General features: G+C 45.7%; 2 protein-coding genes across 8 annotated transcripts in view; one reads left to right on the forward strand and one right to left on the reverse strand.

Moving 5' to 3' along the window:
- Positions 1–848: 848 nt before the first annotated feature.
- PEX26 (peroxisomal biogenesis factor 26) lies at positions 849–6,068 on the reverse strand. Its single transcript, XM_030959917.1, has 5 exons — positions 5,785–6,068; positions 5,284–5,424; positions 4,604–4,920; positions 3,785–3,931; positions 849–3,391 (listed from the first exon to the last, which is right to left on the reverse strand). Exons 1-5 carry the CDS (start codon positions 5,961–5,963, stop codon positions 3,288–3,290), a joined length of 888 nt encoding a protein of 295 aa, XP_030815777.1. The 5' UTR covers positions 5,964–6,068; the 3' UTR covers positions 849–3,287.
- A 1,771-nt stretch (positions 6,069–7,839) lies between these two features.
- Positions 7,840–25,759, forward strand: part of MICAL3 (microtubule associated monooxygenase, calponin and LIM domain containing 3) — a 174,848-nt gene continuing 156,928 nt past the window's right edge. For 3 of the 7 annotated variants that reach the window (XM_030960433.1, XM_030960436.1, XM_030960435.1), the window contains exon 1: positions 21,406–21,639. The gene's annotated coding sequence lies outside the window, so the exon portion shown is untranslated. Of the gene's footprint in view, positions 7,910–21,402; positions 21,640–25,759 lie in introns of those variants that run through there. The other 4 variants (XM_030960432.1, XM_030960434.1, XM_030960431.1 and 1 more) reach the window with 3 other exon arrangements.

Consider the following 25,759-nt stretch of genomic DNA (forward strand, 5'->3'; position numbering starts at 1 on the left):
CCAAGGAGTGGATTCACACTTCCCATGGGCAGGCAGGTGTTCACTACAACCAGGACTGCAGGGCTCCACCACTGGCTTGGGAAGAACCCTGAAAGTGATGTGATTTCTCTTTCTTCCCACAACTCAGTATGCTGGTGATTGAAACACATCAAGAGGCCAATGAAAGACAGTTAAATGCTTTTTCTCCTCTACTGGATGTACATCACTCCCTCCCTACAGGCTCATTACCTGAATGACCCACCAACAGTGTCAGAATCATGGATTATTTTAGAACATCATTATGCCATTTTACAAAACAGTGCACTCTTAGTGAGTTCTTAGGTGATCACACAAAATCCTCTTTTCCTTTTAATGTGGGATGTGTAAGTCTTCGCATTTCCCACACAATTTAATACTTTCCTCAGAAAGTGAAAGAAGATTTAAACACTTTCCTTGTGCTCTCTGTATAACTGTTTTCTGTTAGTTTGTTGCCACCTGCTGGGAGAACCAGTAGTATTTCATTTCAGGATCTCAGAACTTCCCAAGTCTGTTAATTAAGCACCTGTGTAACACTGCTACATTGATAAAATACTGGTTTTCAGGAATTATCCCTGAAACAGAGAACTGTGCTATGTATTTTTACTTTTTATTTGTAGGGTTTTCTCCCCTAATACAGCAAGGTCAGAACTGTAGTTAGTTCTAATATAAAGATACATTCATCTAATAATGATGAATACCAGGTACTTTATTCTTGTAGTATTGCTCTTGGCCATGCCAAAATGCAGACTTACACTCTACCAACATCATCAGTGGAATAGATCTCATCAGATTCACACTGAAGACATTCTCTACTTAATTCAAACATGCTGAAACTATGAAGCAATGTGAAACAATTACTGAAAACTGTGATATACTTTGTAGTGTATCAATACAATAAACCCTTTTTTTCACGTACTCAAATCACAGCACAAACAACTCTATAGCGGTAAATCAGTAGTCACTTTATTATAAAAATTACATACTGCAGTTTTAGTATTAATTGCAAAAAACCCCTGATAGCTTATTTCTGCCTCCTTGCTCTCTCATGATGAATTAAAAACAATATAAATTCTAAACCAGTAGTACTCCAATAAAGTAAAGGTACCAACCTACACTCAAAATAAAGTTTAAAGTCCTGGTAAATGACACTTAACAGCATTCTAAAAGCTATGTGTGGTCTGTTGAAAACACTGGTCCAAACCAATCTCCAGAACAGCATCTCTGCCATCCAACCAAAAATGATGCCAGAAGACTACAGCAAAAAGTGTTCATTACCTAACAGTCATTTTGATCAGAATTTGGCCTGACTTCAGAGTGAAGTTTGTCGTTTCATTAAGTGGCTTACAAAGGACTCACCCTGATGCCTTGCAAAGCAGGGGAGCAGAGGACTGATCCTGGTCATTTCTTGGAAGAGCTCAACTCCAGACAGAGCTTCTGTGTTTCATTCCATCTGATTTCACATCAAGTGCTGGCTTCAGTGCTGTAACTACACTTACAGCTGGATTACAGAAACCATTTAGCAATATCAAAGGCTGCTCTACCCTGGGTGTGCAGAGTATACAAGAAATTACTTTTTAATATGGAAAAGCTATGTGCTGCTCAACCTGGTGCAGAGTCCTGTCAGAGACAAAACTTTGGGGAGGCATCTGGGATTGGTTTGGGTTTTAAAATCTCTTGAGACAACTAGGCAAGGTCGTTATTACACTCACAAATAACCTGAGTTTGTCTGACAATAATGCTGGGGTGCAGCTCTTTTTGGGATAATTTAAGATGAAACAGACAACTGTTTTTAGTAGTGAAGATGAGACTGTTTGAAAAGTGCCCCAGCAAGGGAGCAAAGCAACAGTCTGAGGGTGCCAACACCCCCTGTGTGAAGAAAACAGCAACAGCTACCACCTTGGAGTATGGTTATTGCTAGAGACAAAGGGCACTACTGCTGCAAGACACCACACTGGGACCTACACTGGCTGCTTCTCATGGCTTTGGTGTGCTCCCACCAAAAAGGCTGCTCTGGCAAAGTTTTGTAGTTTGGGCTGACATCAGTGAGTTTACACCCTTTTGGCACAGGTGCTGGCATGACAGAGGCAAATTTGTCCCTGGCTTCTCACCTTTAACTTGTCCCCTCCAGCACACAACAGTATTTTGTTAGATCAGTGCTCCCTCCTTGGAATTTACCTTTTGTCAATTGATGATTGATGGATGAATGGATGGAGGAGAAATTAATATATCACCCCAAACCTCCAATTTCTGCCCCAAGTGGCCAGAAATGGAGTTGGTCTGATGACAGACCTGCAGGTGTACAATTTTCTTGCCACTGATCTGGGGAAAGTTTTGTGATGTCAGAGAAGGATCTCTTTCTATAAAAAACTCCTTTTGTTCCAAATGACAGAGCATTGCTACATGACTCCCATCTAACCCAGGACTTTGAGCACTGGGGACTTGGGGAGCAATTCTAGAATAGACAGAGAGACTGTTTGACATCTACATAAACAAAGCAAGAGGTGGGGAAAGAGCAAAACAAAGCAACAACTTCAGTTGTTCAACCAGACAATAACATAGAATATAATTTAAAAAAATAAGTCTATTTCCTTACCACCACCACCAAGTGCTTCTAGGAATGACTATGCATCAGGCAAGCACTGAGTGCTGTAATTTGCATTTAAGAAGAGTAGATACAAGACAACAGAGTCTTTGTGGCCCACCCTCCCCATGTTTCTGGCTTAAATATGATTAAAATCCAGTGTGCCTGTCCAAAGAGGCACCAGTCACAAGAGAAACCATGGCTTTCAAAATGCAAAAGGGTTGAATTTCTCCAGTGTTTTTCTTCCATGTGCTTGTCCTAAATCCCATGCTGCAGGAACTGGGCTTTTCAGATGTCTTCAGGGAAAACAGAATATTCCCCTAATCACTGATCCTGCAGGAATTGCACTTGTTCAGAGAACTGCTCAGCATCTGCAAGGATGAGAACTTCTTCCATAGTCCATAACTGGCTACACAACCCTCACTCAAGAGACACATCCAAAGCAAAGTGTTTGAAAAGGAGGATTCTTGGATTCTTATTCCGTTGTAGGTATGGAAGGAGTGGCTGTACCCTAGTGCTGGACAGGACCAAGCAAAATGTCAGGAATACTTGCTGTGGCTTCGAAATTCATACACCACCATTTCCTGTCTGAAGAAACTCCAGGAGCCCACAGCTCAGATTTGAAGAGCCCCTGGAGAGCCTGGTAAAATGGCCAAGACAAGGTGACACTTTGAGTGGAGGAAGACACTCAGTGTCCAATTGGAGGCCTGTGGATTGGAGAAAGCACAGCTGCCCAAGCCTGTCGGAAGAGCTGGACCAGTTTGTAAATGAATGGCAGGGACGTGGGAGAAGCTGCAAAACAGAACAAAAAGGTAAAATTAACTTGGTAAAACTAGCTAGGTAAAACTAACATACACTAAAGATATTAAGAACTACCCCCAGCTAGAATTAATAAAAACCAATTTCTCTTCCTTCCTTTGATGAGGAAAAGGCTGAGTCTAGGACAGCTCTGCCTGCCTCTCACAGTCTGTACCTTGGCTGTTGGAAAGAGTTTGCAGAAAGCTGGCATTTGTGGAGCTTCATCTTTCTACATACACTTCAGCTGGAAACATCAAACACATTAAGTTCCTAGTCACCCAGATTTTTTGTCTCCCTGAGACATTTACACCAGATTTATTAAAAACAACTCATTTCTTCTCCATAACCACAATGGAATTTTAAAAATTGGAAATCTTAATCCTGTACCTGGGTCTAATCTCACCACCACCAGGTACAGCAAAAAAGTAGCCAAGAGCATCTTCTTGTAAGGAAGTAAATAGAAGTGGTTTGACATGGACCTCAGTGCTCTACGCAGCAACGTCAACATGGTCAGGAGCTTTTGGGACAGCACTCCTGGAAAACAGGAACAGAAAAGCTGTTACGACAAAGCAAAGCTTAAAAAGTAATCACACAGATATAGACAATAAGAAACTAATGTACTGGAAGTCTGATTGCATGAGAGCTGGGTTGGGTTTGGTTTTTTATACAACAGAGAAACAGTACAATTTTGTAACACACTTCACTATACTTCTTTTTTAGGCACCTACTTTACTACAATATGATCTTATACCAGTAGTGCCAGGGAGAAAACATCCAATGATTTGCAGCTCTGGAGAAGAAGCAGTACTTTAAATGCTAGACAGGCATTGTTCTACTTGGACTCAACTGTAAATGGAAATGAAGCAAACTGTACATAGAGCCAACAAAATGTACCCTTAAAGGACTACTAGGTAGCCTTAATTTTCCTCTTTTTACTTAAAAAAAAACCCAAAACTTTTGATCCTGGGTATTAATTGTCATCTCCTGATGTTGGCAGACTAAATATGCATTGCAATTCTCAGCAAAGGTATTGCTAAGTCTTTTATTTCCTGCTGTGATACACAACGGGAATTCCTCATGGCCTGTTTATCACGGCAATATTCTTAATGTGCAGTTAATATTTGCTATCCTTTCACCAGTTTGAAATGAAACTGAAATGAAACTGAAACTGTAACAAAGGAGCACAACAACCGAGGGAAAGCCCACCCAGAAGCGTTTCTGTGGCTGGGTCCTGCTGCTCCTCAGCCCCCGGGCGTGTCTCCTCCTCCCGCCGAGCCCAGCGGCGGCGGCTCTCGCCGATGGTTCCGAGGAGCTGCAGCCGCCGCTCGTTGTCCATGGCGGCGCAGCCCCGCAGCAGCTCCTCCGCGGCCCCGAAGCGCCCCAGCGGCAGCAGCACCTGCGCCAGGTACAGCTCCAGCAGCGAGCCGAACTCGGGCAGCCTCTGGTTGGCCTGGGATCCCAGCCAGCTGCTGCCGACCTCCAGCATCGCCTGCGGCTCTGTCACTTTGCTGTACAGCAGGATGCTGAGATGCAAGGGAGAAGTATGAGAAAACCCCGAGTCTCTGTGGAGGCTGACACCACTGACAGATATTACCCACAAGCAGCTCTCATGAGGTACCAATCAGGGTCAATATCAGAGCACAGAGAGAATTCTCAGGCAGGCAGCAGGTGCAGCTATTGATGTTACTCTCTGAGCATCACCCCTTTTAGACTTGATCACCATGCAAGCAATCTTGCTCCAGCACACACGGAAGAGGCCTGTCCCAGATCTCACTCACACCGCACAAAGTGAAAATATCACACAATACCCAAGCCTGGCCTGCAGTTAAACCTAACACAAGATCCCACATATGCTGTATATCTGACAGCAACAGACAGAAACTCACCACAGCTCCAGAACTTTTGGAGGCAGATGCTCAGGGACATGGTAGTACTGCAGGACCCAAGACAGAACTTCTCTCCACCGGTTCATCTCAGCCAGCGCCTGGATCCCCACAACACAAAGGGAGCATTTCACTTCTGCAAAACTGGTAAGGAACAGACACTCAAATAAGTGCTTCTTACAACCCACATTTCCCCTTGCATCCCCTCCAGTGAGCTTCAGTGCAGCCCAGGTTCCACACAGTTCTCTGCTTCCTCTCTACTAAAAACGCCAATTCGACCTCCGAGCACAAGCACTGCGACTGCATCTCTGAGAGAACGAAGGGAAGGCCCCTGGGCACACCGCACTTCCCTCAAAAACGCACAGATTAAACATTTTAATATCGACAGGGCTAAAAGAAACCCCGAAGCAGTGCAGGCATGGCCTGAAGCTGGAAGCCAGCCCGGCGCTGATGCGGCACCGAGCAGCGTCCCAGCGGCACCCCGTCACCCCCTCACGCCCGCACCTCTCGTGGCCGGGGCCGGGGCCGGGGCCGGGGCCGGGGCCCAGGCTGTCGCAGCCCGCCTCGCAGCGCTCCACGGCGGCGGCGAAGTCGCGGTGCAGCACCAGCAGATCCGCCGCCTCCTCCAGCAGCGCGGCCGCCTGCGCCGGCCCCGGGGCCCAGGCGGGCGGCTCGGCCCTCATGGCACCGGCGGGAGGGCTCTCCCCGGCCCCGCAAGGCCCCGGCTCAGCCTCCGGCTCCAGCGCCGCCACCGCCCCCGCCGGGGCCCGGCTCCGCTCCGCTCGGGCAGGCACCGGAAAGCCGGGATGGAGGCGCCCGGCAGCGGAAAGGCCGCCCCGGAGAGCATCCCGGCCCCGCGGGCCGCCGGGACGTGTAGTCACGGCTGCAGGAGGGCATCGACCGCTGCCGGGGCCGGGGAGCAACGGGGATGAAACACGTTCATATCGACAGGGCTATTTTGTAATAGGGGGGTTGGGTGGACCTGTAAGAGGGGACCCTCTTTAATGTGTATAAATACCTAAAGGGAGGTGCTAAGAAGATAAAGGCAGGCTCTGCTCTGCGGTACCGAGCAATAAATAGGACAAGAGGCAATGGGCAGAAACTGATGCACAACAAGTTCCACCTGGACAGGGGGAAGAGCTTCTTTACTGTGCGGTGACCGTGCACTGGAACAGATTGTCCAGGGAGGGTGTGGAGTCTCCCTTTATGGAGATATTCCAGAATCTCCTGGATGCATTCCCGTGCATCCCGTGCGCTCTGCAATGCCCTGGCTGAGCAGGGAGGTGGCACAGGATGACCCGCTGTGGTCCCTTCCCCTGCTGGCACTCTGCGGGGATCAGCGGTGGCAAGCGGGCACTCGGGGGGCGCTCCGTGCGGCTGCGGCCGCAGCTCCGGGACCGAGATCTGTGCCCGTCTCTGCCAAAACGCGCTCCCTTCATCTCCTCCCTCGTGTGGCTGCCCAGGGAAAGGGGCCGAGGGAACAGCCCGCCTCGGCTGTTCTGCCCGCGGCCGCCTGGCGTCAGCCCAGCTCCGAGAGTGCCCGAGCCTCGAGAGCGTCCCAGCCCCGAGAGTGTCAGAGGTCCCAGCCCCGAGAGGGTCCCAGCCCCGACAGTGTCCCAGCCCCGAAAGGGTCCCATCCCCAAGGGTGTCCCAGCCCCGAGAGGGTCCCAGCTCTCCTCGCCCCGGCCAGGAGCGGTTCTAACGGGAGAGCGCTCCCTGTAGCGCCGCCCGGGCGGGTGATGGATGCTCTCCGCTCCCGGCCGCCTCTTCCTCCGGGCCCCGCTCCTCCGGCTCCCCGTGGCCGCCGTTCGGAGCACATCACTCTGTTAATGCAGTTCGGGTGTAATAACAGCGTCTCCGGCAGCACCCGGCAGGCAGCGGTTCGCATTCTCCTTTGGTTGCTATTTAAAAACAACAGGGTGTCTTGGTTACAAGGTAATTATCGCAGTCAGTGCAAGCGCTCTTCAAAAATGGATCACTACAGGAGAGACAGGATTGATTTATCTTGTAACCTTTTTAAACAAGTGACATATTTATCTGTCCCCTACTATGATTATGTAATTAAAAAAAAACAAACGGGCTAATACAAAGCCTGCTAAAGAGTGAAACCTATCTTACAAAGGGGATTTTCTATGCCATCTCAGTGTGGCGAGTACGATTAAAAACTCAGTCAGAGCTCTCTGTTTCTCGGTAGCTGTTTCCAGGAGGCAGGACCACGTACCTGCCCCTCTGGGCTGCAGGAGAGCACTCTGCAGTAGCAGATTTTAACGGTGGTGCATCCAAGGGGTTGGCACAACTGCCCTTAACTGTGGAAGAGGTTCCTGGAGGATTAAGATGAAACCACTGCACAGACACATATGAAAGGAAGGGCCCAGCAGCAAGCAAAGGCAGAGGTAAAGGCGTTTCAGGTTTCTGTTCCTGTTGCTCGGCGCTTGCAATTTGGAAAACAACATTCCTTTTTGGGAACTACAAGTCCCAAAGTGCACTGTGGGAAGAACGTGCCTCGTACCAGCTAGTGCCCAGCACAAATTCCCAAATATGGATAAGGAATCAAGTTTGAAAAAGACTCACGCTGGCTGGATGCTCCTCACTGAGACTCAGAAAAGGAGTGAGACGACACAAAAACAAGGTAAGTTTGTGTCACGCAAGGATGCTGTTGAAGGATTTCTTTCACGGGGAGCAGCCAGCAGTGTTGTGTGCCTTAGAGGGGCAGCCCAGCATTGCTCTGGTGGTGTTTGCAGTAGGTGCTGCTGTCACGGAGGCAGCTTTTGGAACGGGGCTGTTGTTCCAGCCGGCAGAGTGAGCAGCGAACAGTCAGATCCTGTTTCCCTGCAGATGCTCCTGATGAATGGAGACCTATGGAAAGACAGAGCTGCAACACTGATGTAGTTGTTTTAAACCTGGGAAGGGTAAAGGGGAGGTGGGAGTTGCTCTGAATGGCAGCTCCATATAAGCTGCAGTGTGTGGTTGTGTGAGAAGCCAAGGTGGACAAGCAGCCTTGTAATACCAATGTTTATAGGTTAAATTAATTTCTCTGTAAGGCATGGTGGAATGTTTTTGTACTTCACCCCTCTTCCTAGAGGGGACAGTGTGGTGCCTCGAAGGCCAAACCTCTTGCAGCTCTCTGACCTGCAAATAACACTCAGTAACAGGATTGTTTAACTTCAGGCCAGCAACAATTACCTATTTCACCCGGCAATTTGTTAACGAGCAAAATGAAATCATTCTGAAATGCAATCATCTCCGTGGAGATGAGGGATGCTCGAGCCCCATAGTCGGGCACGTGTGCATCCTCGGTGGCTGACCTGGGCCCGGGCAGCAGCAGCTCCTGCCTGTGTTTCCCTGGCTGGCAGTCAGGCAGACTCCCGGTGCAGCTCAGATGCTCTGTGTGTGGACACTGTGCTGCTGGCTGACGTCAAGTGCAGCTGGTCAGCTGCACCCATCCTCCCAGCACCCTCCTCCTGCTATGTAGGGTCATGGAGCAGCACAGCAAATGGAGGAGGTGCAGTCCAGCCCGGGAGGGGAGCCTGAGGCTGCTCGGGCTGCTGAACCGAGCTGTCACATGGATACTTGTTACCAAATAGGAATGATGCTGTTTTTCCATCTTTCCTTGAATGGGGGCAGCTTAAATTGTCTTAAAGCTGAAAGGGTCCCAGCTAACAGCAGGGCGATCTATCCTACTACACAGGCACAGGAGGGAAGCAGGGTGTTTGCCTGTGCTCCTGGATAACAATTTCTAGTGACCAGAAAAGCTAAATGAACTTGCTGTCAGTGACAGGTGGTATGAGGGAGTACCACGGTGGGTTTTGTGTCCTGGGTGGAATGTCCATGCCCAGCTCGTTGCCTTTTGTATAAAGTCAAGGATATTTTTTTTTCCCTGCAGTCGTCCTGATTTTGTATAGGAGAAGAAAAATGATTTTCAGCAGGGCCTTGTTTGTGTGTGCATCGCCTGTGGATTTACTGGTTCCCCTCCTCCCTCTCCTGCCAGGCAGTGTGAGGAGAGTTTAGAGTTACAGGCACCTGTGGCAAGGCCTCCTGAGGTAAATCGCCTCAGCCATTAATCCAGATCTGACCAGCACACGGTCACAGGGCCAGAGGGCTGGCAATCAGTCTTTTTCTGTTGTCTCTTCTGTGTCAGTAGGCTGTTAATAGGAGATTAGCAGCATTAGGGAGACTTTGAGCTAGAAATGGTGAGGCCCTATGATTTGATTTGAAGAGAAAGAAACCCTCCTACACTCCTATAAAAACAAACAGGAGAGCTGGAAATTATAAACGGCAATATAAACACAACTGAGGAAAACACAGTCCCTAGGAAAGATGTAGAGCTCTGTAGTACCTCATGGCTTATCAGCAATGCTTTAACAAAGCAGTGAGGTCCATGGAGACCTCAGGTCCCAGTGTGCAGCGCTCTGCTCTTATCACCACGTGCTTTTGTTTGACTCTGGCGAGACCATGACGTGCTGGAATCTGTAGTTCGCTTGTAATTTCCATCAGCAGTAAATCCCCATTAAATATGAAGCTGGCTGGCTGCAGATCCCCTCAATTAGCCCAGATTCAGGGCTTCCCTGGCTGCTGGCAGGCAGTCTGCAGAGCCCAGGGCTGGGGGAAGGTGAACGCTCTCCGGCTGGGCTTGGAACAGATGGCTCGTGGTGATGCTTCCTTATCTCACCCAGCATCGTGGCACAGCATCAAACCTGGGGTTTGTTTCAAAAATAGAACTGTTTAGAGGAGACTCACCTGATTTTGGGCCCACCTGCTGGTGTTCCTGGTCAGTGTGTTTAAGTGCACTGATGTGTGATTTTTTGGCTATATCCAAATCTGTAAAAACAGCAAGTGAGGATGGTACAAGGTAGAAAAGACAACTACAGGGCAGCCACAGCCACAGTCCAGCTGGGGGTATCACATAAAAGAGAAAAACCAATTTCTGTTTCAACCTTCATCACAAATGCACAAACACTGCATGAGGTGTAAACACTGGAAATTGGGAAACTGGGAACATAGGGCTGTGTTCACAACTTGTCAAAACTTGAGTTTTACTCACATAATAGCAAAAGCTTTCCGAAACAAAGGGCAATTTTAAGTTAAATCCCTTTTCTTTGCTTCATAATCAAACAAAATACTCGCCTTGGCAAGGCTCCTGTCAAAGAACAGCAGCAGTTACTTCGATTTAATTGTTACTGTTATAACAGTCATAATTAGTGCTGGGTGGGGCATTTCATAGCTGTAAGGTGACCAATTTGGTTAGAGGCCTAAGGCATCTTCTTTTCTTCAGCTAGTTATTATCTGTGAGAAAATACTGAAAATACTGCAGCCTGTCATCACTGTGGGTCAATTACACCCTGTTTGCCTAGCACAGCATCTCTTTGCTCATCACTTCAGAGTCACAACCCCTCTAACAGTTAATGCCACTTCTCAAGGCCCAGCTTGCCAAAAACAACTCTCATCCATTAGTCTCCACCTTTCCTCTTTTTTCAAAAGCGAGCCTTGTGCTCTCATGGCTGCGAGAAAGGCTTGACAGTGTGAATCCTGGAACTATTTGTACCACAAGGCAAGCAAGGGGATTTGAGAAAATGGTTCTTTCTCATTTTTGACCTAACTTCCTGACATGTCAGTATTTCTTTTCACAGTGTCTGTCAGTCCTCTGTCCCTCATTTTGAATGCACATTTACTATGATCAGTGTTAATTCTTTCTACAAGCAGGTAATGTATCTTCTGCATCTCGAACTGGACATTTCAAAATATACTGCAGAAGTTAACAAACTCTTTTCCACCTCAGTCTTCTGGTCCTGGCTGTTGCCTGGCCAGGTCTCGTGGTGCTCACAAAGCTGTGATGTGGGTTTGCTTTAGGAAAGCTGCGGTGGTAGCCGTGCCTGAGCCTCGGGAGAAATCCCCAGGGAAGGAACTGATGCTGGTGCAACCTTTGTGTCTTGTGTTTCACTGAGAGCCTCCCTGCGTGCCCCTCTGGCTGTGCTGGGCAGAACTCCCCTGCTTGCTGTTTGTGCTCCTGAACTTGTACAGTAATTAACGGGTAATTGCTATTTTATGAACGGCATGTGAGGTTTTTTTTTAACATAGCCAATGAATGTGCAGCACCTTTCTGCTGGGAGGATTTCTCCCATCCTCTGGAAGATCTGTGTGCTATTTCAGGGTCTTACCTGTTTGAGAGGTGTGCTTACACTGTGTGTAGGATTAATGTCTCAAGCAGTGCACTGGCCCTATTTCCCTAACAAGCTGATGTTCCCTTGCCCTCTGTACCTCCCTTCCTTGCTGCTCCTTCTCGTCTTTCTTGGCAATGCCAGGTGCAGACAAAGGTAGGATTAGATGTCTAATTAGTTTATGTAGCCTTAGACATACGTGGTTACTTCTTGGCACTGGGGGAAGGGCAGCTTGTGAGGGATTCCAGCCCTTGTCTTAGTGAGGTTTTCAGCTTTGGGAGCAGCCTGAGCCCAGGCAGACTCAAAAGGCAAGCCAAAATTTTCTAGACACATTTTGTTCCAGATGCCTGTTCAAGGAGGAAGCTGAAAACCCAGTCTGTATTACCAAATCTGAAATGATTTCTCATTTAATGTTAGATCCAAAAAGTTTATTTCCAAAGAATGACTCAGTGTAGACAGCCTGAAAGAACTTGCTTGAAACATGGCAAAAAAGCTACTAAGCTGTAATTAATGTATTTTGGAACTACGCTGTGGATGGAACACGTTGGATTTATAATATTTTTAGCTTATCAAAGTGAACTTTAGGCTGTAGCTCTCCTGTCTCCTACTGCCACCATGCTTCAGCATATGTAGCCAGGGGAACAGAGAGGATAATGTCATTGTCTTTCCTGCCTGACAGAAGGCTTATTTCATTTGTAATTTCAGTTGTATTTATGGAGTGTTCCAATATATCTGAATGAAATGAAATGGATGAGGGTAAAGCAAAGGATCAAGAGTACACTGCAGCTGTGTACGCCAGCAAAATAAAATCCCTCAAGAGCAAAGTAAAGGAAATGGGATTCATGTATGAACTCTGACCAGACCTTCAAGGATGGAAAATGGGGTGAATTCTGCCAGGGATTGGGAGCTTGATTTTTGCTCTCAGGGATAGACAGCAGCTGCCCTTACATTTCTCATGGAGTGTCTTTGTGAGTGAGAGGGCTGCATGCTGGTGTGTCAGCCTGGCACTCGGAGTACAACCAAGCTGTGAGGATGGAGGTCACTGTAAACACAGCAAGGTTAAGTGAAATAAGGCCATGAGGAGGTCATGGTGAATTTGAAAGGGAGAGTGGACGGACAGACATGACTGATGATAGCTCTGGTGATTGGAAACAAAACCTAAAATAACTCAAATTTGTATTCAAGAGCACTTGTCCATGTCAGGACTCTACATCCATCTTTCTGTGTCAGATCAAGCAGCAGTTCACAGCAGTTCACATTTCCAATGCACTCTGAGCTGCTGGAACAGTATTTCTATTCTGAGCTCCCCTTGCAAGGCTGTCTCATTCCAAAAGGTGTGCTCACAAGGAGAAATTCAATACTAGAAAGTTAGTAGAATAATTTTAGGAGATAGAATCACTGCATCCTAAATCCCCAAAGGAGTTGACTCTCTAAATAGCCTTAGCAGGGAAGCATGCTCTGTAAATCATTACCAGAAGTTAGGCTGAAAGCATTTAAACACTTTGTGTAATAAGCAAGTAGGTTCTGCCTCAATCTTCCAAGCCACTGTGGTTTATTTTCCTGAGCCTGCCATGATTAAAGCAGGTTCTCTGGAGCTGCTGTTCATGTGGCAATCAAAGATTCAGACTGGTCAGAAATAGGACAATCGTGGGACTAAATCTCTAGAGCTGCCTGAATCATAGGGTTAAAAGAGGACTGTGAAGTACTTAATAGGCTGCCTACACAGTGCTCAGCAAGTCAGAGGTTAACAAAGGACCTTATTATTTGAAAAGATAATTGAAGCTGAAAACAAGCCGGCCATCCCACAACTAAGCCGTGGAGATCATCAGTTTTTGTGAACAATAGCTGATGATGTTCAGGATTCAGTGAGTTAAGTGGTTAATCCTATACAGAAAGCTGCATCCATAATGCACTTTAAATAGGGGAAATCCACCCAATTTGACCCCTGGAGAATTGCTTCCTGCTGTTATGCTGATGGATATGTCTATAAATATCATGGAAGCCATCAGCAGATAAAATCTCAGAGAGCTGAAAAGCCTCTCCCTATTAAATGATACATTGATCTCCATGAAGCAGCAGGAGCCTGGGGAAATGAGCTGCTGAAACCAATCCCTCTGCTCTCCCCAGAGCCACAAAGCCATACACTGACACTGTTTCCATCTTGATTCAGTGGGGAAAAAAAATCAACCCCCTCATAGACCCTTTCTTCCTTCTGTCCAGTCTTCTGCACAAGGCTGCTCCTTACATTCTGTGTGGGTCACGCAGGCAGCAGTTCATCAGCCTTTTGTGGCACTTTGTTCCAAATTTGTCCTTTGTTTACACCCCTCAGAGAAAGCCTTCAGTCAGGACAGTTTGGGCACAAAGCTGCCAAGGGGTGCAGGACACTCCCGCAGGTTTGTGTGCGTTCTCCAGCACAGGCACCAAGGGGTGCCAGACAAACTTCAGCAACCACTTGTGCTCATCCTCACATCCTTCTGTCACTTCTGGATTTTTTTTCCACTGTCCTGGTTTGGGGTTTTTTTGTTTGTTTCGGGTTTGTTTGTTTGTAGGTGCTTGGGGTCTTGTTTGTTTGGGTTTGTTTGTTTTGTTGTTGCTGCTGTTGTTTTGGGTTTGGTTTTTTGTTTGGTTTTTCTGGGTTGGTTTGTTTGGTTGGTTTTGGGGCTTTTGGGCTGGTTTTTTTGTTGTTGTTTGTTTGGGTTTTTTTAATTATTTATAGCTCAAAATCTTATGGTTTTGAAGCCTATTGCATTATAATGTAAAGCCTGGCTTGTGATTTTCTACTCCCAGAGCTGTTGGTGCTGCATACCATGGAACATGCATGTACCCACAGTTGCATATAGATTTTACCCCCTTCATTTGAGCTCTCCATACTGCCTGTATAATGTCTCCATATCTGTATGTGCATGCAGGTCTCAGAGCAAGCTTGCTGCCTTTCTGGTGTTTGAACTAGCCCTAAATCCTGGGATTTAGAGATGCCAGCCATGAAGGAGTTAACCCATGTTAAATGGTTCTGATTTGTTTTCTGTATCTTTCTTTTCTTCACTCTCCATTTGTTACTCTCCATTTTTTCTTCCTCCATTTTGTTCTCTCTTTTCTCTTCCAGTGCTGACTTAGTGCAAATTCCATCATTTCTCAGCACTGGAGGCTGTCATAGGCAGTTGTGCTGGGCAAACCCTTGGACATCTCCGTGGGACTCACATGCAAAACTTGTGCTGTTAGCAGTCTACTTCCAGAGTTATTAAGGACCAAGCCAATAAAGATTAGAAGAAAGCAGGGTTTTACAGTCCCCACAAACCCAGAGCTGCAAACAGTGTGAGGATACAGAAGGAAAGGGGGTTATGAGGTTCTTTCCCTTCTCTCCACGGGCCTTTCTGCTTAGAAAGTCCTATGCTTGTCTAGCACTGATCTAGGCAAGGAAGAAAAGAACATTCCAGGGACTTTATTTCTGCACTTGTCCTTTGCTGCTTCAGTATCTTTGAGCATGAGAGTCTTTTCCTTTGGAGACTCCAGAAGGAGTTAAAATAAACTGAGACATAAGGGAAGGATCATGAGATTCACCACCCAGCCTGTCCCACTGGCACTCAGGTTGAGTTCAGTGACTCAAAGCAATGGGCTCTCATTACCTCTGAGCGCACTCAGAGAAAATGATTCTGCTCCCTTTTCAGCAGTATCAACAAAAGTGTTCACTGAGTTCCAAGGGGTTATATTTTTGGCATTCCTGTGGCCTGTTTTGGCTTGTTGAACGTTACTTATGAGTAAGAAGGAAAGAACTTGACTTGATGCTCAATTATAAAGCAGAATTTGTATGGCTGACAGTTAAAGGAAAACAAAAGTAATGCAGTATTTTGTGTGCTTATCTCACAGGATCTGCAGAGGCAATAACTACAGAGACAACTGCTTTCAATTGCAGAGATATGTCCTGGTTTTAAAACTCATGTCTCTGGTCTCTCAAGACAGAGACACCCAAATCCACTTGTACACCTGATTGTAAATGCCCAGAGTTATAGGAGAGCCATGTGGAGGTGGGTGGGATTTCTGTTACAGACAAACCTCTGCTCTGCCCTGAGAGGCCACACTGGCCAGGACTCTGCTGGAATCTGTGCTCAGCCCCTATGGCATCAGGAGAACCCTGCTGAGGCTTCCTAAAGGAAGGATGGAGCTGCAGATATTTCCAGGGCTTGTTTGGAAAGCTGGTGTGCTGTAGGGAGGAGCTGTACCCACCCTTGTTTTGTGCTGTCACGCTGAGTGAAGGGAGCCTCCATCCTCACCTCTGTGCATTCCTGGGCAGGGGAGGTAAAAATGGTACCTGTGAGGTAAAAATGCTATTAAATGGTACCTGTGAGGTAAAAATGCTATTAAAGTGGATAATAGGATGCAAGGTCTTCGCTGGGGACTCAGGTCCCATAAAAGTACATGTGACAATGCCAGAAAAGCTACATATTCCTGCAACAGCTCCAGGAGGATGGTGGTGCTGACTCCATAACTTGGGCTGGAAATAACAGCCCTGGTAGGCAGGGCTGACCACTGCCTATGAAAGTGAGTGTGAAAAGCAATAGGAAGAGCCCAGAACAACAGTGGCATAAATAGTAGCCTAATTAACAATTCCTAGCAAGGATTTACACTGTGCGTTACTTATTTGAAGCACTGTGCAACACATTAGCTGATAGATGTTAATTAATCATTCAGGTAATTAAATGGAAGTGGAATGCAAATGGTTAGAGGAAGCTAGAGTATGAAGACTTCCTGAAACCAGTAAATGATTTTGTTCTCTTTGATGGAGGAAGAATTTCTTCCTTTAGGGTTTAAATGTTCTCACAGTGTGGGTGTTATTACAGTTTTAATAACCACCTGTTGAATTCCCTGGGATGGGAGATTACATGCAGCACAGCCAAGAGTTTCTTGTTTGTTTGAGTAACTTTGGCAGTTTTATGGGCCTAAAAGAAAGGGAAAAAAAAGAGAGAAGTATCCCCAGCTCTGTGTTTCAGGGCACAGAATGATGACCAGCTTCAGGAATGAGTCTTGCTGCTTTGACTTCTCACAAGAAGGATGGGGTGGGAGATGGAGTCTCATTACACAGTGACCCATTGTTTTCACTTAAGCAGTGAAAGATGAAGATGTGCTGTCATTTGATGTAGAGCAATCACTGAAATGAGCCTGGCAAGCCACTGAGAATGTTGCAAGTGATAGCTAATTTTTTAATGGATTAATTCATTCCCCTACAGTAAGAAGATAGGATTCTTTGGCAGAGAATCAGTCAGCTTGATTCCTGGCTGTGGCATATTTAGGTTTGTGTTATCACCCACTGCCCACACTTGTGCAGCATAAACTCCTGAGGGAACTTGTGAAGAGATGGGCTTTCAGTCATCTGGCCTGAATCACTGCTTTGCTGATGAACCCCTCAAGCTGCTGGGAAAGTCCTCTTTTATGCCAGGCCAGTATAACCACAAACCAGGCATGTAGGTCTGATTTCCTAAATTAAAAGACTGATTTACTGCACTGTGTAAGTTGGGTTTTCAATCTACCTGCAACCTGAGAACTCAGTCTCTTAGGGCAGGTACAATACAAGCAGCTGGTGATGCAGATAAAGCCGACAAAAAAAAAAAAAAAAAAAAAAAAAAAGAAAGATGTGGTTCTATGACTGCTAATTGCTCTGATACCTTTGCTTCCCTCCTTCCAGTCTGTGTTTCCTTCTGACCTGGGATACTGTCACTGTCAGCAGTGAAAGCTATCACAGTTCTCCTTTTTCTCTCCCTTTTCCTCTCTCTGGTTCCTCTGGGGACAGAAGATCCTGGCAGCCAGATCTACCCCAGGCTTTTGCCTTTTGTTTTCCTGTACTTTTCTCTTGGCACAATGCAGAAGTTTGCAGTGTTGTGCTTCCACAATCACATGCTAAAATATTTGCACAGCTGTCTGATGACAGATATGGGGGAGAAAGAGAAAATCCACTCTTCTGTTATTTGAAAAGTTAAACCAAACCAAACCAAACAAACAAACAAACAAATGCAGTTTAACATGAATTAATAGTGTAAAACCTTCCTTTTTCCCTGCTCTTGTGTAACAGAATCTTCAATCAGTTTGCCTGGCTCCCCTCTGTGTGCTTCACCTTCTTTTTCTTGTCCACATAACCCCACACTTTGGTGCTTCTCTCCCAGTGCCTCTGGGTTCAAACCCCCATGGGACTCCAGTGCCCACTCTGTGCACTCACTTCAGCCTGTTCTGGGCTACAGAAATAGGGCCAACTCCTACAGGCTATAATCAGGCATTCTTCAGGCAAATCTCTGACTAAAGTCAGTGGAAGTTTTGGCACAAAGACGGTGAAACTAATTAAATTCCTCCTCCAAGTGTATATATATATATATATATATATTTATATATCTGGGACGGGGATGAGAGAAGAAAATATTGCCTAGAAAGAAAGTCCATTAATAAATGAGACATAGATGTGGGGAAGAGTTGATTGAATTATTTATAATGCAGTTATAACATTGCTGAGTTGCTGAGCTTTCCAGTAAGCCATCAATAACATGCATGACCATAGCAGCAGTTAGCAGGAGTACAAACAAACAGGAGCATGGATCTCCATGAAAATCAGGTGTGGAAATATTGGGGAATAAAGCCTAGCATATCCAAATCCTTTAGAACAGAATGCATTTGAATATGGTCATAGCTTTCCAATAGCCTTGAAAACTGGTTGTGAGTTAATTTTACCAGCAGTGCACCAGAGAATCTCAAGCAAAAACCCATCAAACATGGGCCAATATTTTAAAAATAGAAAAAACAGCACAGACACTTCCTAACAAGCCTAACTATAGATCAGAGTGAGAAAAAAATTTAAATGTGGGTTTAAAATAAACCTGGATAGTGACACTAAGAGCAAAATGAACCTGGGTGTTTGAAAGAACCAATCTTGTCAAGTTTTTTTTTTTGTCAGAATTATCTAATTAGTGGATGATGACACTAGAGCAAATATACTGCATTAGATCCTTTGGTGCAATGAGTGGAAGAGTCAACTTTTCAGATCTTCAGCAGACAAAAGAAGGGCAAGTGAACAGGCCAACAAGCACTTTTTCAGCTTTGACATCTATAATTCACGTGCAGGGGCTGCACTCCCACTACAGCAGCTCCCTTCCTACACACACAAACACACACTCCCTGCCTTTATGCTGCTCTGGGACCACACACAGCTCTGTCCTGTGTCTGTCCTTCCCATCAGCCAGCCTCTCCTCTGGGAAGCATGAATGCCTCCCCTGAACCAAGGCCTCAAGGTGTGTTTCCACCCTGCTCCACCAAGCTTGGATTGGTTTTTTTTCAGGTTTTTTTAAGTCTTTTTGCTGTCCTCAGTCGCGAGCTCCAGACAAAGCCTTCCTTTCTGTGAGGGAACTTCAGAACCAGGAATGTGGTCTGGACATTTTTGGACAAAGGAACATTCAATGTTTCTGCTCCTGATCACCAGGAAGAATGACTGTGCTGTGTCTTTAGCACTCCAGCTCAGTTTCTGAAGTCTCTGTCCTCCTGTGGACACACTTTCAGGGCTAACCCTCCCTTTGTGAGTGTCCAGGCTCAGGGAGGCAGTTTCTCTGTGCTGGTTGGGATCCAGCAGACAGAATGTCATTTCCAGCCCGTTAGCCTCCGAAACGTTCTGTTTGTGCAATTAGCCTTATGAGGCCACTGATGAGAAATGGGTGCTTATTAGCTGCTGTCATTTTTATACCCTCTTCCCTGAGTAATGCTACAGCAGCCCTCGTGATGCCATGAAACAGCTCTGACTGCAGGAGGAGAGAGCTGCAAATGGAAAAGACTTCTCAGTGCTGCAGGCCAAGCCCAGCCACCTCCTCTCCCCTGCATTCCTCTGCTGCTTTCCTACTCCCTGAGAGCCCAGCATTATTCCTTCTCACGATTGTCTTCTTCAGGGGACAGCTTCATTTTGAATGGCTTCATGCTTCACACCAGGAACCAAGTCTTTTCCACTAAGCCAAGCATAAAAATAGCTGAAAGGGTGGGGGAGGGAGTGTCAGCAAAACAGATTTATTTAATTATATGTACCAAGCACCACTTTCCTATGTGAGACCAAGTGTTCAGCTCAGTTTCTATCTTGCTGCATTCTCATTTAAGGTTACTGAGGAAACAGGCATAAAATGCCCGTGATAACTTGGATTTCTAGAAGATGCCTTCATATGTTTAGTAACCTCACACCTGTGTGGAACTGGATGTTTCTAAGTCTGGGGGAACTAATAACTGATTTTGAACAAGGCAGTGTGCAGGGAGGGTGTCTGTGTGTGGGGGTAATGCTGATAAATCCAGCACCTGTAATCAGAAGGCTCCAGACTCCCTTAGGCTGGGCCTAGATGGACTTTCTTACTCCACAGAGATATTCTGCACTGCCAAGCCCAGTGGTGTTGTCATGGCCATCACCGTGTTTGGTGATGTTCTCCAAGTCCCACATTTAAGAATCCTATAAACATAGCAGAAATTGAAACATTTTTTCTAAATCAAATTAAATTTTAATCTCACAGTATGTGGAGGAAAGCTGGAAAACTCAGTCTGAAGTCAGAGGCAAAGATAAGTGAAAAGATTAGAATTTTTACTTCTTTTAACACGTGAGATTTTTTTTTGCCTGCTCACAGCTTGTATAATCTAGTCCAATTCTTTCTAGAATTGAACTAGATTATAATCAGCCCTTCTGGCTGATACTGCTGTTCTTAACTAGTCCCATCTCTGCTGATTGTAAAAATTGTAGTGGAGCAAAAAGTTACTTAACCCCTTGTCATGAGGGGATCTTTAACATCTGGATTTTGGCACCTGGAGGCCGGTCCCTACCTAGCAAATTGGGATGAGTCCTGTCACAGATTGCCCAAACAGCCTGGGTTGAAAGTGAGGACAGGAGAGTCAGTTAAGAAAGCAAATGTGTGGGTTTTACTTCTGTGTGTTTGTTTTTGTCCACACCACCTACGCGCACACAGAGCTGTGTTTGTTACTGGTGCCCTGAGAGAGGAAACCCATCACCTTAAAAGAAGCACTTGGCTTTAAGAGAGAATAATCAGAAAAGCAACAAAGAACCGTTAGCAACATTTTATAGAGAAGATGAGATAAATAGTCTGTCTCATAAACAAGTGGTATTATTTAACTATCCAAGGAGTTGCTTTCCAAAACAAGGCTGAATTGTTCATTGTCCAGCAAAATAACGCCTGCTTCTGAAGCCTTGGCTGCTTTTCTGACTACAGCCCAGAGTCTGCAGATCTGCACAGGGGTGGACTGTCCTGCCTAACATTACTGCTAATGTTTATGTCAATGTTATAATAAAAATAAGTAGAAAACAGCAATATTATGGCTCAGAAATGACAGCACCAAGACTTTTCAGTTGAGGGGACAGGAACAAAGGAATCCTGCCGGCCCTGAGCTTCCCCGTTGCTGTAACAGGGCCTCACAGACACACTTGTGCTCGGCCGTGTTGGCAGAGAAACACTTGGCAGAGAAATCCCCTCCTGCTCTCTCAACTGCTCATTCACCTGCTCACAGAGACAAGATTATATCACACTGTCCCGGCACTTCTTCAAACACTGGGGAGCGTGTGCTCCTGCTCAGATATTCACCAGAACAAGGTTTCTTTTCTCCTCTTTCCACAAGCCATGGTATTTCTCAGGGGAAGCCAGCAGCTCTCTCGGGGTTATGCCAACTTTCCTCCAGCACAGAAACAAGATTAAAGATGCTGTGGAGCTCTGTGAGTGGAGTAACCAAGGTGGGAGGGGGGGTGTGAGGGAAACACCTTCTGCATAAAACAGCCTTTTTAAAGAAATGGGTGGATTACCCAGGCCAGAGGAATCCTGGAAGGAGGAGGCAGTGCATCCCTTCGGTGCTCCCATTGCCACTCCCTTAGCCAGCCACAGGGGACCACTGCTCCGTTGCTGTGGCAACCGTGACGACTTGGCAGCCAGAGCCATCATCACTCAGCCTCCTCGAGGCTCGGCGAGATGCTCTGGCAAAGGCTCACACAAGGAGATTCGCATCCGAGATCCCGTTTCTTTTAAATTTTGGCTTTACCTCACAGCCTGGAGAAGGAGAAAATTGCTGCTGCAAAGAGAAGCCGTGTGAGGCAGGGCAGGGCAGTGACGGGGGCTCTCACTTGGGTGTCTGCCCCTGCAGAGGCGGGGAGCTGGGAGCACCTGTCGGGGAGGAGTTGACTCGTGTGAGAAGAAGGTCATTCCCGGTGAGTACCCACCCAGCCAGCCTCTCCTACCTTCTGCTGCAAATGTTGTTTATTTTTTGTCATTGGCTAGGAAATTCCAGTGTTTCTCGTGTCTGAGGGGAGGAATTTTCTTTTGTGCTAGCTCTAGGCTTCTTGCAAAATCCATGAATGCACTGCTACTGGCTTTTTGTCCTAGGCATGAATTCCTGCAGGAGCTGCAGCCTTGCCATTACCAGCAGCAGGTTTCTTGCAGGAAGCTCGATGAGATCTGCAGTTTGCAGTGAGCACTGCACAATCCTACCTTAATACCAGGTTTGTGCTCTAGCCAGCTGATATGCTCCTATACCAGCTTTTCCATTTAATTCATGGTTCCAGCCTTTGTTGTACAAGCTGACTTACTTGTTTTCATTGAGATTAAGAATTGAAGCAGTAAGTAAATCAAATGCTTGAACAGGTGCAGACAGAGTATTTGCCCTGTGGAGGATAGAGTTACAAGCAGTTTCATTCTGATGAGACAAACAGATGCTCCAGATAAACTGCTGATAAAAGGAATTATTATACTGGCAAAGATCCACCACGTTCCCCTGTAGCACATGGGTGTCATAGCCAAGCATACAGACAGTAACCATGGGTGAGATCAATCTACCATGGCTAACAATAGGCATCTATAAAAGTACTCATGTTACTGAGCAGTGTGATCATCAGTTTTAAATCATGCCCTGAAAAATATTAATGTAACTTAGTCATCTGTGAAATGAATACACTGCTTTGTAAAGAAAGTAAGGCATTGCAAAAAAAAAACAACAACAAAAAAAAAAAAAAAAAAAAAAAAAAACAACCAATCGTAAGGAATTACAAGGGAAAAGAAATCAAAGGTTTTGCACCATAGATCTGAAATCCTGATCAACCTGCAGGTTGAAAGGCAAGGAGATTTCTTTTTCTCCAGATGAATTTGGTGCTTGTTCTGTTCCTTAATCAGCCAGCAGCACTGGGGCATCTCTAGCTGTAATCTCATTAAGACTATTAGGCTGTGATTGTGCTTGTGGTCTGTTGCTGGCATGCATTTGGGCAGACAAATGATCCTCAGAGCCCTCACAGTCGAGAGGAGATGGGGATCCCTTGTTTCTCACGAGGTTTGAAAATCCTGCATGCTTGACTTTGGAAAGGCACAGTTTGCAGAGCGGCTGGGAGGGGAGCAGGGACAGGTCACTGAGCCCAGGCACACAAGGGCAGTTTGTGAGCACAGCTTCTCTTGGTGTGATGGGAGTCACGTGGGGGCACGAGAACGGCACAGCACCCTCCCCTCCGTGTGTAAAGAGCATAAAGCTGTGCCTGTGTGAGTGTTGGCATGACAGGCTGGGCTACTACAGAGCAAAAACAGAAGTCAGAAATTAATTATGTGCTCCTTTATCCCCAGAACCACTCCTGTGTTCTGCCTTGTCCTGCCTGTTACAACTAACACAAGCATAGTAGCTTTTGTTTAGTTGGCCTCTTTGACCAAACAGAAAAATATTTGGATGATATTTCTGGAGTCAGATAGAACTCTTTCCATTCAATTTTAGCCCATTACTCTTCATTACAATTCCAGGTGACACCATAAATACCTCTAGCTCCTCTTCCTCATCCCTGCATGGCTCAAACATTAGTTGATAGTTTTATTCCCGGGCAGCAGTGGAGTTTGAGTGCTTCTGGAGGCCAGAGGATTTTTGCAGCCCCCTGTGTGAGCCCTGCACATGTGGATCTCCTGCACACAAACCCACAGCAGCTGATGTCATTGTGCATGAGCCTGGGGAAGCAGGCTGCTGAATGAGTGCCAGTGTACCACACAGTTCATAAATATGGAAAAGCAACGGGCCCTAGCCCAACAAGCTCAGATTCAGAAACATTTAGCAGATGTTCTGGCTGTGGGGGAGGAAAACAGGAGATGAATAACTACAATACTGCAAGAGCAAATACTTTGTTGATGAAACGGCACAAAAATCAGGATGACAAACACACCCTTAGCAGGACTTTGACCTATCCATAAAACAACATCAACATGTTTTATTAATAGTAGTTCCACATTCTCAAGATCAATAAAGTGACTTCATTGATTTACTTTTCCCTTTTTATTAGTACTTCTCTAAACAGTGATGAATTTGGATTGAACATAGGTAGAGTCTTTTTTATAGCTTGTCAAAGAACAGTTCCAGTAGCTCTAATAAACAATAAGCTTCTCAACCAGGACAACATGGCTAAAGAGAACCTGACCATGGTTAAGAGTTTGAAGGAAACTTCCAAATCTGTTTGGAAGAGACTGTCAATTATTTCCACAACAGCACCACAGGGGAGCTGCTCTGTACATTTCCTTAAAGGAGTAAAAAGCTGTTGTTTTATAAACAAGCATAGTAAACATAGCTCAGGCTCTCCCTAATCCAAACTCCAAATAGTAAACATGCCTTTTAGACCTTGATGCATGCTCTGTGGAGCAAACCAATCTCAGCTTTACAGGCAGCTCTTGTGAGGAACTTCTATAGTCCAAATTGGGTGAAGAACCAATGAAGGGTCTCAATAATGACCTTGCAGGAGTTGCCATTACATTTCACCAAGGCACATTTGAATCCATTCCCTTTGGTCCTTCTTGGGGACTGTCTGAGTACAAGGAAATGCTGTACCTGTGATTTTTTTTGTTGGTGTGTTAATTGTAGGCCAGCAGTCTAGTAGTACTTCATCTGGGTATGATGTTCTTGAATATCTATATTTTCTTCCTTGACAAACACTTGTCTTGCTGCTTTGGAGGATCTCACACCTCTTTACACACTTGAACTGTTATTCCTAAAGCATGGAGTGAAACTCAGCTGGGCTACTCTTCCCAGCCTTGGCATAATTTACCATTTTGGGAGGGAGTTTTCTGCACTTGTGTAGCCTTTGGTTTGTGTTAATTCCACTTAAAGCTTTACAGTATAGTGAAGTGAGAGTTGTGTGTTTCTCATCAGCTTCTCATATGCCCACAGTCCTGAGTCATAGCAGCAAACCCAAAGCTGCAACTTTACATTTTACTGCTTGGCAAAACCTGTGAGCAGTAAAATTGTCTGCAGTGGATATGCACAGACCCAGAACCTCTCTTATTCTTAAAATAGTTCCAAATGCTGAAGTCTATACTGAACACTCAGCAGATTTGCATGGAGCCCCAGAGAAACCTTCCTTATTAGTTGCTATCAGAACACTTATTTTTTCAGCATGAAGAGTTAGAAACATTTACCTCCATGATCAAAACTCACTGGCTGTGACGGGCTGCCTTTTTATTTTCCTTTTTGACTGCAGAAGTTTTTACCAACAGAAGTTTCTACTTAGTGCACCAAGAGGTAGGTGGTTTTTTTTTGAAGTGAATTAGACTTGTATTTGTTTCCTTGCAACCAAACAACACCAGCAATTCATTTGAAAGTCAGCTCCCAGCTCAGCACACAACATCAGTCAGGATTAGGGTGTGCATGTGTGTTGAGAGGGTGAATACATCATTTCATAAATATTGCAGCTATTCAGATGCCTGTGCAGTGAATAATCACTTGCACCAGGAGAATGCTGGGTGCTTGGTGACTTCTGCCTTGCGTTGGAACCACAGATTGAACACTTGTGCTCTTGCTTAGGAAGTCAGTGCTCCAGAACAACTGGACAGAAAACAGCAAATTTTAAAGCCTCTGTAGACTAGACTAGTCCTTCAGATTCTTCTGAAAACAGTTCTTCTTTTGGAAGTTCTTAGCTGCTCATTTGTATACAGATTATTTTTACATTAAAAAAAAATGGGTTTAGCTGTCCCAGTAAGTGTGAGCATGAGAAAACAAGAGTATAACTCATCAAGATCCCAATTCAGTTTCTTACAGCAGATGTCAATTCAAATACAGTGACCTTTAACAGAAACACTTGTACACAGGAGAAAAGAGTTCCTGTTAATGGAGAGCATCTCAGGGGCTTCAGTTTGGTTTCATGTTGCGGCCTTGACTTTTACAAATTGAAGCAAAAAACAGCAACAAAAAATCCTTTGTCACTGAGAATGTCACACTAAAATGTATAAACAGGAGGGATGATTGCAGAGCACACCAAGTGCTCCTTCCATTCTGCATTGCACTGGTAAGGCCTCAGCTGGGATCACACTGTATGCTGT

This window comes from Camarhynchus parvulus, chromosome 1A (genome assembly GCF_901933205.1).
Source record: "Camarhynchus parvulus chromosome 1A, STF_HiC, whole genome shotgun sequence".
Taxonomy (NCBI): Eukaryota; Metazoa; Chordata; class Aves; order Passeriformes; family Thraupidae; genus Camarhynchus; species Camarhynchus parvulus.

What these genes read in the sequence shown, in the direction of transcription:
- PEX26 (XM_030959917.1), bottom strand. Translation starts at nt 5,963, where the DNA reads ATGAGGGCCGAGCCGCCCGCCTGGGCCCCGGGGCCGGCGCAGGCGGCC. An exon ending in CCAAAAGTTCTGGAGCTGTG is followed by an intron (nt 4,921 to 5,283) that starts GTGAGTTTCTGT and finishes CTTGCATCTCAG; the next exon opens with CATCCTGCTGTACAGCAAAG. An exon ending in AGCCACAGAAACGCTTCTGG is followed by an intron (nt 3,932 to 4,603) that starts GTGGGCTTTCCC and finishes CCTGTTTTCCAG; the next exon opens with GAGTGCTGTCCCAAAAGCTC.